The sequence below is a fragment of the Bombina bombina genome, chromosome 2 (genome assembly GCF_027579735.1).
Source record: "Bombina bombina isolate aBomBom1 chromosome 2, aBomBom1.pri, whole genome shotgun sequence".
Classification (NCBI taxonomy): Eukaryota; Metazoa; Chordata; class Amphibia; order Anura; family Bombinatoridae; genus Bombina; species Bombina bombina.
The window spans coordinates 245,746,216-245,761,074 of NC_069500.1; the positions used below are offsets into that span (position 1 = coordinate 245,746,216).

General features: G+C 37.3%; 1 protein-coding gene across 1 annotated transcript in view; it reads right to left on the reverse strand.

Moving 5' to 3' along the window:
• RIOK2 (RIO kinase 2) overlaps positions 1 to 14,859 on the reverse strand; it is a 69,629-nt gene that overhangs the window by 40,748 nt on the left and 14,022 nt on the right. The window contains exons 3-4 of the mRNA XM_053701511.1: positions 8,310 to 8,426; positions 7,598 to 7,773 (exon numbers count right to left, since the gene is read on the reverse strand). Of these exons, the coding sequence (XP_053557486.1) occupies positions 7,598 to 7,773; positions 8,310 to 8,426 (293 nt within the window). The remainder of the gene's footprint in view (positions 1 to 7,597; positions 7,774 to 8,309; positions 8,427 to 14,859) is intronic.

The following is a 14,859-nucleotide window of genomic DNA, read 5'->3' on the forward strand; positions in this document are numbered from 1 at the left end:
AAAAGTAGAGTCGATTTAGAAGACATATCAGCATTCCAAGTTTTAAGCCATAAAGCTCTTCTAGCTAAAATAGCTAGAGACATAAACCTGACATCAACTCTGATAATATCAAAAATGGCATCACAGATAAAATTATTAGCATGTTGAAGAAGAATAATAATATCATGAGAATCATGATCTGTTACTTGTTGCGCTAAAGTTTCCAACCAAAAAGTTGAAGCTGCAGCAACATCCGCCAAAGATATAGCAGGTCTAAGAAGATTACCTGAACACAAATAAGCTTTTCTTAGAAAGGATTCAATTTTCCTATCTAAAGGATCCTTAAAGGAAGTACCATCTGCCGTAGGAATAGTAGTACGTTTAGCAAGGGTAGAGATAGCCCCATCAACTTTAGGGATTTTGTCCCAAAACTCTAATCTGTCAGACGGCACAGGATATAATTGCTTAAAACGTTTAGAAGGAGTAAATGAATTACCCAAATTATTCCATTCCCTGGAAATTACTTCAGAAATAGCACCAGGAACAGGAAAAACTTCTGGAATAACTACAGGAGATTTAAAGACCTTGTCTAAACGTTTAGATTTAGTATCAAGAGGACCAGAATCCTCAATTTCTAATGCAATTAGTACTTCTTTAAGTAAAGAACAAATAAATTCCATTTTAAATAAATATGAAGATTTATCAGCATCAACCTCTGAAACAGAATCCTCTGAACCAGAAGAATCATTAGAATCAGAATGATGATGTTCATTTAAAAATTCATCTGGATAAAGAGAAGTTTTAAAAGACTTTTTATGTTTACTAGAAGGAGGAATAACAGACATAGCCTTCTTAATAGATTCAGAAACAAAATCTCTTATGTTATCAGGAACACTCTGAACATTAGATGTTGATGGAACTGCAACAGGTAATGGTATTTTACTAAAGGAAATATTTTCTGCATTAACAAGTTTGTCATGACATTTAATACAAACAACAGCTGGAGGAACAGCTACCAAAAGTTTACAGCAGATACACTTAGCTTTGGTAGTTCCAGCACCAGGCAGCGATTTTCCTGAAGTATCTTCTGACTCAGATGCAACATGAGACATCTTGCAATATGTAAGAGAAAAAACAACATATAAAGCAAAATTGATCAAATTCCTTAAATGACAGTTTCAAGAATGGGAAAAAAAGCCAAAGAACAAGCTTCTAGCAACCAGAAGCAATGAAAAATGAGACTTAAATAATGTGGAGACAAAAGCGACGCCCATATTTTTTTAGCGCCAAATAAGACGCCCACATTATTTGGTGCCAAAAATGACGCCACATCCGGAACGCCGACATTTAAAAAAGTCTGCGCCAAGAATGACGCAATAAAATGAAGCATTTTCAGCCCCCGCGAGCCTAACAGCCCACAGGGAAAAAGTCAAATTTTTTAAGGTAAGAAAAAATTATTGATTCAAATGCATTATCCCAAATATGAAACTGACTGGCTGAAAATAAGGAATGTTTAACATCCTGAGTCAAGGCAAATAAATGTTTGAATACATATATTTAGAACTTTATAAAAAAGCGCCCAACCATAGCTTAGAGTGTCACAGAAAATAAGACTTACTTACCCCAGGACACTCGTCTACATGTTGTAGAAAGCCAAACCAGTACTGAAACGAAAATCAGCAGAGGTAATGGTATATATATAAGAGTATATCGTCGATCTGAAAAGGTAAAGAGGTAAGAGATGAATCTCTACGACCGATAACAGAGAACCTATGAAATAGACCCCGTAGAAGGAGATCATTGCATTCAAATAGGCAATACTCTCCTCACATCCCTCTGACATTCACTGCACGCTGAGAGGAAAACCGGGCTCCAACCTGTTGCGGAGCGCATATCAACGTAGAATCTAGCACAAACTTACTTCACCACCTCCATAGGAGGCAAAGTTTGTAAAACTGATTTGTGGGTGTGGTGAGGGGTGTATTTATAGGCATTTTGAGGTTTGGGAAACTTTGCCCCTCCTGGTAGGAATGTATATCCCATACGTCACTAGCTCATGGACTCTTGCTAATTACATGAAAGAAATACTATTTTAAACAGGGGCACTTTCATTCATCAAAGTTTACAAAGCAGCAGTTTTGATGAAAAACTTACCTTTTTTTCTTTTCACAGCCAGAGCAGCTTCCCCCTCCTGGAAATCCTCTCTTCACACGTCAGCAATGACTAATCCGGCTTCCTCCAATCACAGCATGGCCTCAGGCAATGACTACCCTGGGGGAAAAGCCGTGATTGGAGGAAGCCGGATTAGTCATTGTTGATGTGTGAAGAGAGGATTTCCAGGAGGGGGAAGCTGCTCTGGCTGTGAAAAGAAACAAAGGTAAGTTTTTAATCAAAACGGCTGCTTTGATGAATTAAAGTGCCCCTGTGTGCTGCAACTAACGATTATTTTCATAATCGATTAATCGGCCGATTATTTTTTCGATTAATCGGATAAAAAAACAACTTTTTTTCCTATATTTAAAATAAAATCTACATACTGATTGTTATAAATATAAACTTCCGACTAAAACTTTACATTAAAACAACTGTTGGTCCAATTTTTTAACACAAATCTTTATAATTAAGCAAAACAAAACCACAACCTGTTTGAAAAAAGGTAGAACTAGTAAGTGTCAGACTTTCACTGTTTATAACATTCTGTTACTCACTCTTTTAGAAACTTTGCATTGAAATGCAAAAATGTCAACATGTTTACATGCTCCTGGCCGAGGCTGGCTCTCTTTTTGCCTGCAGCAAAGAAGAGACGCTCAGATGGTGTTTAGGTGCCCGAGATGCATAAATTGGGTTTTGCCAGTTTCACAAAGGTGGGCTATTTATCTTTGTTAGTTCTCCACCAGTGCAAGGGAACTCTCAACAAAGTAAGCCTGGACTTCATTTTAACATAACAAATTATTGAATATCTATATGCAATGGCAAATAACCATCTATAAGGTTAGGGGGAAAAATATCAAGTCCACTCTTAAAATAACAGATATATACTTACAGGTTAAATTTGGTACATATTCCAATTAATTAAAAATAGGAAGAAAAATAAAAAAGGCAAAAGGGCTAAAGACTATATATCAGTAAAAGGACACAGCCTTACACATTTATCTATAGAGTACAAATATCAGCAATAGCAAGCAATCCGCTAAAAATTGTGCAAACAGGTAATAGTGACATCAATTAATTTAACAAATGCCATTAATCTAGGGCTAGGTGTAAATAACAAGCTCGGCACCATATCATGCAAAGCATAGTCCTAAATCACCTGATTTTATATAAACAATCCAAATTATGACTCCTATTTTATTTATGGGTTGCACATAAGACAGGAGAAGTTGTAAACTTAAAAATTAACTTATAGTATCCTAAAAAGGTGAAAAGTAAACGTCTGTAGATGTCCTTTAGGCTAAGGACATAACCATAAAACACAATACCATGTGCAGGAGCTCATTGGAGTAAAACAGCTGGTGCTGTGCACAACTAATTGCAAACCAACTAATCGATTATGAGATTCGTTGACAACTATTTTCATAATCGATTATTATCGATTATGACGATTAGTTGTTGCAGCTCTACTGTTTTTAATAGTATTTTTAAAAAACGGGCTTTCATTCACCAAAGTTTACCTTCACTTTAACTGCAAAGCAAAGTTTTGCAGTAAATGCCAATAATCCAACAAGTGTTTATGAGTCTTCAAAACAAATTCATCAGGATACGTTTTAGTGTCTGTATAAATGTGTTTCCAGTCAGAAGAAAGAAAGAAAGTTTCTACAGCAAACAATATTTGGCTGAACAAAGAATTTTAGTAATCCCTTGCTGATAAAGTTGGAAATAAAATACCACATTCACTAACACACACTCAGGACATTTATTTAACAAAAGAGAAATGCAGGAACAATTTAAAGGAAGCAATACAGGAAACCTAAGAGATTCAATGGCAAAAAATGTACATTCATGCAAAAAAAAACCCCCAAAAAAACCCTCTTGCACCCAACAGAATTTAATAAATAATTTGTTTTAATATATATTTATATTATGTTACACAGGAATGCAGTGTCTACATGAAATCTTGAAAGACACATGGAACTACTGCATAAAATAACAGAGCTGCATCTATGATCAGTTATGTGCAGGATGAGAGGAAAAACTTTATTCTCTTGGTATCCTATGGTGAAGAGTCGGCAGTGCATTACTGGGAGCTAGCTGGACATATCTTGTGGACCAATGACAAGAGGCATATATGTGCTGCAACCAATCAGCAGTTAGCTCCCAGTAGTGCATTGATGCTCCTGAGTCTACCTAGATTTTCATCAAAGGATTCTAAGAGAACAAACACAATAAGAACGTTGTTTAAAAAATTGCATGCTCTATCTAAATCATGACATTTTAAGTTAAAAGTCCTTCAAAAAGGGACATAAAACTAAAAAAAATTTATTTCAGTTTTGAAAATCAGTGTGAGAATATGGGCAGCCTTTGCCTTTGACAAAGCAGTGGCAAAACGTGTGTCATGCGTTCACACTGCCCTCTGTTTGTATCAATATAGGTTTTGAATAATTTTTCTATCATAACTGTGGTTACTCTGTATCACATTGCTTCCACATTTTGTTTTTCTAGTAGACGCGGCAAGGTGCTCGCTTTGCCCTTCTGCTGATATAATAATATATTTGTTTAACTGTTATATTGTAACTGTGTTATTTTATACCGTATTAAAGTTGCACAGATACCCAGACTTGTTAACTAATTGCACAGGGGTACCTCGAAAGCATAGATAGAGCCTTTTTGGCTTTAAGTTAGATAGGGATCTTTTTATTCACAGTACACTGTGCAATGGGGATAATCACACAGCTTGTGCTAATCTATGACAAACTATAGGAAGTCCGGTGCATATATATTACCCATATAGGATTTTTGTTCAAACGGGGGGCAGGCATGTGCATATGTGTTTTTGAATTTTAATACGTCTCATACTTTTTAAACAATTACAAATAAAATTAAATTTTAATACTGGTTCCCATATCCCTCTCCCTCCTCCAATTTGTTAATACACGCTCCTTTATGTCCCCTTAGTGTGCATCTTTCTTTCGTGTTCTTTTTAAAACATAAACTAGACAGTATCACATAAAACCGTTAGATGACATTAAAGCTATACTTGAATTCAAAGCAGTCTCTTTAAAATATGATTTGACACTTTCTTCAAATAAAAATAAATAAAAAAATGCATGCACAAAGTTTCTTGTGCTTGAATGGTAACTTAACAATTACATAAACAACTACAATGTGCCTTTATATTGTCCCTAAATGCAAACTCAGCATGTGCTTCTGATATGTTATATGTCGTCTCCTGCAAAACAGCACGTGTGAGAGACGAATGAACATAGATGGACAGTTACCTGCAGGATGCTGCAAAACAGCAAAACACTCAGTGGTGCTAAACTCATTTCCAAAGGCTCTTAATAAAGCACATGTATATTATTAGTATAGAAGTCTATAACAGCACATGATTTCTGCTGGAGCACTGTTTTAGGCACAAGCTTCTCACTGTGTGCTGTAATATGAGACATGGCTGGGTATTAAAGTGGCATAGGACATTGTTAGTGGGAGCCAAAAACCACATGATACAGGTATCAGCAGGAAGGAAGCAGTGTTTACCTATGTATCATGGAATGCTCGTTTCTGTCACATCACACTAGCATATGCACATTGTATTTAGCCTGAAATGTTCTTGTTGATCTAGGTGAAGATGTGTTTGTTTCAATATAATCACCTGCCTGTATAGGTGGGTGGTGGCTTAGCACAAGTATTAACATGCACTGCTTACTAGATGTCAGTGATGTTACTTTGCAAAAGGACAAGTTACACCTGCCTGAAGTTTATCGTTTGGGTCTCAAGCATCTTCAAAGGTGACTAGAAGAGTTGAAAGGGAGTACATTTCAGAAGCAAAAAATGTGTGTGTGTGTGTGTATGTACAGTATGTATACATGAGTTTGTGTGTGTGTATGTACAGTATGTATACATGAGTTTGTGTGTGTATGCATGCATGCGTTTGTGTGTGTATGCGTGTATACAGTATGTATGAGTGTGTGTGTATGTACAGTATGTATACATGAGTTTGTGCGTGTATTCATGCATGCGTTTGTGTGTGTATGCGTGTATACAGTATGTATGAGTGTGTGTGTGTGTGTGTGTGTGTGTGTGTGTGTGTGTGTGTGTGTGTACGCGCGCATGTGTACGTATGAGTTTCTATATATGTATGAGTGTGTGTATGTATGCATAAGCTTATGTGTGTGTGCATGAACGTATGTGTGTGTATGTATGCATGTGTGTGTATGTATGCATGTGTGAGTTTGTGTGTGTATGTATGTATGTGTTTGTGTGTGTATGCATGGGTTTGTGTGTGTGTATGCGTGTATACAGTATGTATGAGTGTGTGTACGCGCATGTGTATGTATGAGTTTGTATATATGTATGAGTGTGTGTGTATGTATGCATAAGCTTAAGTGTGTGTGTGCATGAACTTATGTGTGTGTATGTATGTATGCATGTGAGTTTGTGTGTGTATGCATGTGCGAGTTTGTGTGTGTGTGTATGCATGAGTTTGTGTGTGTGTGTGTGTATGCATGAGTTTGTGTGTGTGTGCGCGCATGTGTACACACACAGTAAAAACACATTATTAAATATATATATATATATATATATATATACACATACACACATTATATATATATCATTTTTATTAGATGATGTGTAACAGTATATTTTAATGTATTTATGTTGTGTTTGGTGCAAGTTTTATTTTATCCCTTATCTTTTACATGACATCTTCAGTCGCACTAACCGGAAGAGCGTTAAAATCGATTGCGCTTAAGCAAACACATTTACTTTCAATTTGTAATATGAACGCAAATTAACGTGCCCAAGATATTCTGATATAGCTTGCGCACAAACGTTAGCTCGCCACTTGAAATCTAGCCCAAAATGCAGTTTGAAGGTCACTTTTGTTAATGATTTATAAAACTACTTGAAAACCCCGATAAGTATTTCTATCTTATCTAACTGTGGCCAATAAGGGTTTAGTGGGAATGAGTTTGAACACTGCAGTAAGAAATCACTTTAAAAATGAGTAACAGGATTAAGCAATTTTCAGCATTTTGAAGAAACCTAAAATACAGAATTTACTTTTTGGCCTCTATAGAATGAATGTGAGAAGACACAAAAAGAAGTGTTTAATGTCCCTAAAACCCCCCACAGAGGAGCATGAGACTACTTATTTGAAATAGTGTTATTCCCTTCTTTGAATTAGGGGTTACAAACATACAAATATAACATAACATACAAATGAAAACCATATTAATAGTAATCACATACATCACTAGGTATCCGGAAGCACTTTCAGAGTCCTAATCACCCCCAGGCTTAGCAGAAAAGGTCACCACACCATACTATGGAAAGCAGGGTGTACCTTCTTTGCAATGACTTGTTTCATACCCCTTTTATTTGTAGGAGGTAAGAATTAAAAACGCCAACCATCTACCTAATGTATTCACTGTACAAAATAATGATATAAAATTAATACCTTCATATATGCATATTCTTTCATTGCAGCCAGACGTGACAAATAGAGCCATGACATCTTCTGCCTGTGCTTGTGATAATCCCGCTTGTTTTTAAGGTTCCGAAAAGATGTTCTACCAAGTCGGTGCAATTTCAAGGCAAGTTGTTTGTCTTCTTCATTTGCAACAATATAAATGTCTATATATAGAAAATAAAAGAACATTTTGACGAAATAGTATAAAGCATAAAAAAAAATGGATAGCAAAGACTTTTTGAAAAGCACACCCAGCTCAATCACTTTAGCAAACACATATCAGTATGTTGTATTGAACACTTCATTAAATTGGCATAAATACTGTTTTCCATTGAAATGATGAAAACAACAAGAAAATATAAAAGGACATAACAGTTTGGGTTTAAATAATAGCAAACACTCACAGAATTACAGGTATGTTAAACAAATATAAATCTTCAATTTATCAAAATTCTACTTAAAACAAAATGAACTTCAGTTGCTACCTGTTATATTTCACAGGATGTCAATGGTTAATGCACTGTAAAGAAAATTAATGCAATTAAGCTGTCAACTAATCAAAGATTATTTTTAACTGATTTTTCATGTCCTTTACAGAAATTAAAAAACATTCTGCATCTGATTATTACTATAATTGCATTACAATATAGTTCCCATACATGTGTAAGTATACTAACCATAAGCCCATGGAATAATTTACCTGACTCTTTACCAACGCCCATCTGGTTTCCAACAGAAGTGACTACTTCTCGAGAACACAGTGTTCTTAATGCCAAGTAGTCATAACCTCCATAAATTAAACGATAGCCCTGAACAGCTAAGACAAAGTGAGAAGAAGAAGAAGAATATAATAATAATAAAAAGACTTAAATACATACTATGTACTCTCACATGTTAACTATGTAAGCTTTAAATTAAATGGCCATAATAATGAAAAAAAAATGTTCTAGCTCATTTGAGCATGCAATTTTAACTCTAGTGATATCTCAGCTCAATGTGTTTAACTCCTGCAAAAGGGGTAAAACACACATTTAAAGTACTGCTAAGGAGCCGCAGAGATCTGCTGGTCGTGAGAGGAAACTGCTGCTGACCCAATCAGGAGCGAAAGTTACACAGATGGGTTGTTCTGTTACCACTGCTAGCATACTCTGTGTGGTACATTAACTATGTGTTTAACCCAGTTTGGGGGTTAACCAGAGTAGGAGTATTGCTAATGTTTAAAGGGACAGTCTAATCAAAAATAAACTTTTAGGATTTAGATAGGGCATGTAATTTTGAACAGCTTTCCAAATTACTTTTATCATCAATTTTGCTTTGTACTCTTGGTATTCTTAGTTGAAAGCATAAACCTAGGTAGGCTCATATGCTAATTTCTTAGCCCTTGAAGGCCGCCTCTTATCTGAATGCATTTTGACTTTTTTTCCACAACTAGAGGGTGTTAGTTCATGTGTGCCATATAGATAACATTGTGCTCATGCCCATGGACTTACCTAGGAGGTAAAAAGAGTATTAATATAACTGTGTTGGTTATGCAAAACTGGGAAATGGGTAATAAAGGGATTATCTATATTTTTAAACAATAAAAATTATTGTGTAGACTGTCCCTTTAAATTACATTCTCTAATTACAGCATTTTCCAATAGAATGTCCCATTAACCCCTTAATGACAGAGGACGTACGCCATAAGTCCTCAAAAAAAATACAGTTAACGCCTGAGGACGTATGGCGTACATCCTCGGTTTGGAAAGCAGCTGGAAGCGATCCTGATCGCTTCCAGCTGCTTTCCGGTTATTGCAGGATGCCTCGATATCGAGGCATCCTGCAATAACAAATTTTACCCCTCCGGTGCAGGGAGAGCCACTCTGTGGCCCTCTCTGCACTGGGCATCGATGGCCGCATTCGTTGGTGGGTGGGAGCTGAAGTGGGAGGCGGGTGGGCGGCCATCAATGCGGTCCTTGTCAGAGAGGGGGGCGGGATCGGGATGCACGGGAGGACGCGTGCGCGTGCACGGGAGGAGGGAGGCGGGCGGGCGCGTGCACGGGGAGGGAGCGGGTGGGAACCGCTACACTACAGAAAAAAATGTTGTTATAAGTGGGAGAAAGGGGTGCAAAATATTTAGTACTTGGAAATCTAAGTGATCTGGGAGCGGGGGGAGGAAGCTACACTACAGAAAAATGAAATAAAAAAAAAACAAAAAACATTTTATTTGCAAACTGGGTGCTGGCAGACAGCTGCCAGTACCCAATATGGTCCCCAATAAGGCAGAGGGGGAGGTTGGGGTATCCTACACCAGTGATTTTCAACATTTTTTTTCCGTGGCACACTTTTTTACATTAAAAAATCTTGCGGCACACCACCATCCCAAAATTTTACAAAATCACACATTGTAGCCTAATACAGCATATATTATACATCATAATGATTGTCTGTGAATGAATGTCAATATGTCCTGGTTGTAAATGATGCCTGCCTGTCTGCCTGATGAGCCTGTCACATCAAAACAAGCAAAATTTAAAAAATATGTCACACTGTTCTCAGTCTGCCGCGGCACACCTGAGGATCTCTCACGGCACACTAGTGTGTCACGACACACTGGTTGAAAAACACTGCCCTACACAACAGCATATGTAAATATGCTATAAAAAAATAAATATATATATATATATATATCCCCTTAATGACAACTGACGTACCAGGTACGTCATGCAAAAACAACCAGTTAATGACGTACCTGGTACGTCAGTTGTCTAACAGAGTGCTGGAAGCGATCGCAATCTCTTCCAGCAGCTCTCAGGGTATTGCAGTGATGCCTCCATATGGAGGCATCCTGCAATACCTTTTTAGAAGACTCCGATGAAGAGAGCCACTCTGTGGCCCTCTCTGCAACGGTAGCGATGGTGCCGTTCGTTGGTGGGTGGGAGCGTAACAGGGAGGCGGTCCATCGCTACCCGGCATCCGGTTCCTGTAAGTGCAATGTGCACGCCGGGTGCGTGCGGGGGGCTCGCCTGCGCACGCGCATTAGCTGGCCACTGACACCAATGAGGAGGGAAGAGGGGGGAAAAAAGATTTAAAAAAAATAAATATATAAGGATCTGGGAGGGGGAGGGGATGGGGGTATTGTGGGGGGCTGCTACACTACAGAAAACATTAAGAATTGCAAAAAGAGAAAAAAATACTTTTGTTTTTGGGGCAAATTGGGTACTGGCAGACAGCTGCCAGTACCCAAGATGGCGGCAATTAGGTAGGGGAGAGGGTTAGAGAGCTGGGGGGGGGGGGATCATGGAGGTTGGGGCTAAGGCAGGGGTCCATCACAGCTAAAATATTTTATTTTTTTTATAATAAAAAACAACTCCTTTTATTTAGTACTGGCAGACTTTCTGCCAGTACTTAAGATGGCGGGGACAATTGTGGGGTGGGGGAGGGAAGAGAGCTGTTTGGGAGGGATCAGGGGGTGGGATGTGTCAGGTGGGAGGCTGATCTCTACCCTAAAGCTAAAATTAACCCTGCAAGCTCCCTACAACCTACCTAATTAACCCCTTCACTGCTGGGCATAATTTACGTGTGGTGCGCAGCAGCTTTTAGCGGCCTTCTAATTACCAAAAAGCAAAGCCAAAGCCATATAAGTCTGCTATTTCTGAACAAAGGGGATCCCAAAGAAGCTTTTACAACAATTTGTGCCATAATAGCACAAGCTGTTTGTAAATACTTTCAGTGAGAAACCTAAAATTGTGAAAAATTAATTTTTTTTTTATTATTTGCTCGCATTTGGCGGTGAAATGGTGGCATGAAATATATCAAAATGGGCCTAGATCAATACTTGGGGTTGTCTACTACACTACCCTAAAGCTAAAATTAACCCTGCAAGCTCCCTACAACCTACCTAATTAACCCCTTCACTGCTGGGCATAATTTACGTGTGGTGCGCAGCAGCATTTAGCGGCCTTCTAATTACCAAAAAGCAACCCCAAAGCCATATATGTCTGCTATTTCTGAACAAAGGAGATCCCAGAGAAGCATTTACAACCATTTTTGCCTTGCCCAAAGAAGCATTTACAACAATTTGTGCCTTAATTGCAGAAGCTGTTTGTAAATAATTTCAGTGGGAAACCTAATTTGTGACAAAATTTGTGAAAAAGTGAATTTTTTTTAATTGATCACATTTGGGGTGAAATGGTGGCATGAAATATACCAAAATGGACCTAGATCAATACTTTGGGTTGTCTTCTAAAAAAAAATATACACATGTCAAGGGTTATTCAGGTTTTCCTGACAGATATCAGGGTTCCAATGTAACTAGCGCTAATTTTGAAAAAAAGTGGTTTGGAAATAGCAAAGTGCTGCTTGTATTTATTGCCCTATAACTTGCAAAAAAAGTAAAGAACATATAAACATTGGGTATTTCTAAACTCAGGACAAAATTTAGAAACTATTTAGCATAGGTGTTTTTTGGTGATTGTAGATGTGTCAAAGTTAAAAAAAGTGCGTTTTTTTCCTCATATTTTATAATTTTTTTTATAGGAAATTATAAGATATGATGAAAATAATGGTATCTTTAGAAAGTCCATTTAATGGCGAGAAAAACGGTATATAATATGTGTGGGTACAGTAAATGAATAAGAGGAAAATTACAGCTAAACACAAACACAGCAGAAATGTAAAAATAGCCTTTGTCATTAAGGGTAAGAAAATTGAAAAACGGTCTGGTCATTAAGGGGATATATAAAAAAAGATACCTTTTATTTTAGTACTGGCAGACTTTCTGCCAGTACTTAAGATGGCGGGACAATTGTGGGGTGGGGGAGGGAAGAGAGCTCTTTGGGAGGGATCAGGGGGTCTGATGTGTCAGGTGGGAAGCTGATCTCTACACTAAAGCTAAAATTAACCCTGCAAGGTCCCTAATTAACCCCATTCACTGTTTGGCATAATTCATGTGTTGTGCGCAGTTGCATTTAGTGGCCTTCTAACTACCAAAAGGCAACGCCAAAGCCATATATGTCTGCTATTTCTGAACAAAGGGGATCCCAGAGAAGCATTTACAACCATTTGTGCCATAATTGCACAAGCTGTTTGTAAATAATTTCAGTGAGAAACCTAAAGTTTGTGAAAAAGTTGACTATTTTTTTTAATTTGATCGCATTTGGCGGTGAAATGGTGGCATGAAATATACCAAAATGGGCCTAGATCAATACTTGGGGTTGTCTACTACACTACAGCTAAAATTAACCCTACAAGCTCCCTAATTAACCCCTGCACTGCTGAGCATAATACACGTGTGGTGCGCAGCGGCATTTAGCGGCCTTCTAATTACCAAAAAGCAATGCCAAAGCCATATATGTCTGCCATTTCTGAAAAAAAGGGGATCCCAGAGAAGCATTTACAACCATGTGTGCCATAATTGCACAAAATGTTTGTAAATGATTTCAGTGAGAAACCTAAAATTTGGAAAAATGTAACTTTTTTTTTATTTGATCGCATTTGGCGGTGAAATGGTGGCATGAAATATACCAAGATGGGCCTAGATCAATACTTTGGGTTTTCTACTACACTACACTTAAGCTAAAATTACCCCAAAAAGCTCCCTACATGCTCCCTAATTAACCCCTTCACTGCTGGACATAATACACGTGTGGTGCGCAGTGGCATTTAGGGGCCTTCTAATTATCAAAAAGCAACGTCAAAGCCATATATGTCTGCTATTTCTGAACAAAGGGGATCCCAGAGAAAAATGTACAACCATTTATGCCATAATTGCACAAGCTATTTGTAAATAATTTCAGTGAGAAACCTAAAGTTTGTGAAAAAATTTGTGAAAAAGTGAACAATTCTTTTTATTTGATCGCATTTGGTGGTGAAATGGTGGCATGAAATATACCAAAATGGGCCTAGATCAATACTTTGGGTTGTCTTCTAAAAAAAAATATATATATATATATATATATATATATATATATATATATATATATATATATATATACACATGTCAATTGCTATTCAGGGTTTCCTGAAAGATATCAGGGTTCCAATGTAACTAGCGCTAATTTTGAAGAAAAAAAAAATGGTTTGGAAATAGCAAAGTGCTACTTGTATTTATGGCCCTATAACTTGCAAAAAAAGCAAAGAACATGTAAACATTGGGTATTTATAAACTCAGGACAAAATTTAGAAACTATTTAGCATGGGTGTTTTTTGGTGGATGTAGATGAGTAACAGATTTTGGGGGTCAAAGTTAGAAAAAGTGTGTTTTTTTCCATTTTTTCCTCATATTTTATATTTTTTTTTATAGTAAATTATAGGATATGATGAAAATAATGATATCTTTAGAAAGTCCATTTAATGGCGAGAAAAACGGTATATAATATGTGTGGGTACAGTAAACGAGTAAGAGGAAAATTACAGCTGAACACAAACACCGCAGAAATGTAAAAATAGCCCTGGTCCCAAATGGACAGAAAATGGAAAAGTGCTGTGGTCATTAAGGGGTTAATGTACTTCTCACAGCACTGTTCATGACTTCTCCAACACTAAGCTGACAAACCCGCCAGATAATGATTTTAGTTACATAGCATGGATACTATATAAGCGGGTGTGAGAGATATATTTTCTTTGTAAACATAATTTTAGGACCCCCATGAGCCATAATTACATATCCCACGGCTGTCCATACTGTGCTGCTATTTTTTCTTCTTATATCAGAGGAGGTACAGACAAACAGAATATAAATAAGTGTGCTCTCATGTATGTGCTTATTTGTGTGGACTGCTGTGCTTGTGCTCTAGAGACAATCTCTGTCCCTCTAGGCCAAGCAACACATCTGGTAAGCCAATGACAAGAGACAAATGTGTGTAGCAACCAATAACCAGTGATCTAACAGTCATAAACAGATGCTGCTGAGCATAGTGTAAAATTGCATGATCTATCAGAATCATAAAAAGCTTAATTCTGACTTATGTCTCTTTAAAAGGGACAGTCTAATCAAAATGAAACTTTCATGATGCAGATAGGGCATGCAAGTTTAAACAACTTTTTAATTTACTTTTATCATCAATTTAGCGTCGTTCTCTTGGCATTCTTTGTTGAAAGCTAAACCTAGGTAGGCTCATATGCTAATATCTAAGCCCTTGAATGCCGCCTCTTATCTCAGTGCATTGAAAGTTTTTCACAGCTAGACAGCTCTAGTTCATGTGTGCCATATAGATAACATTATGCACTGATTGGCTAAAATGCAAGTCTGTCAAAAGAACTGAAATAAG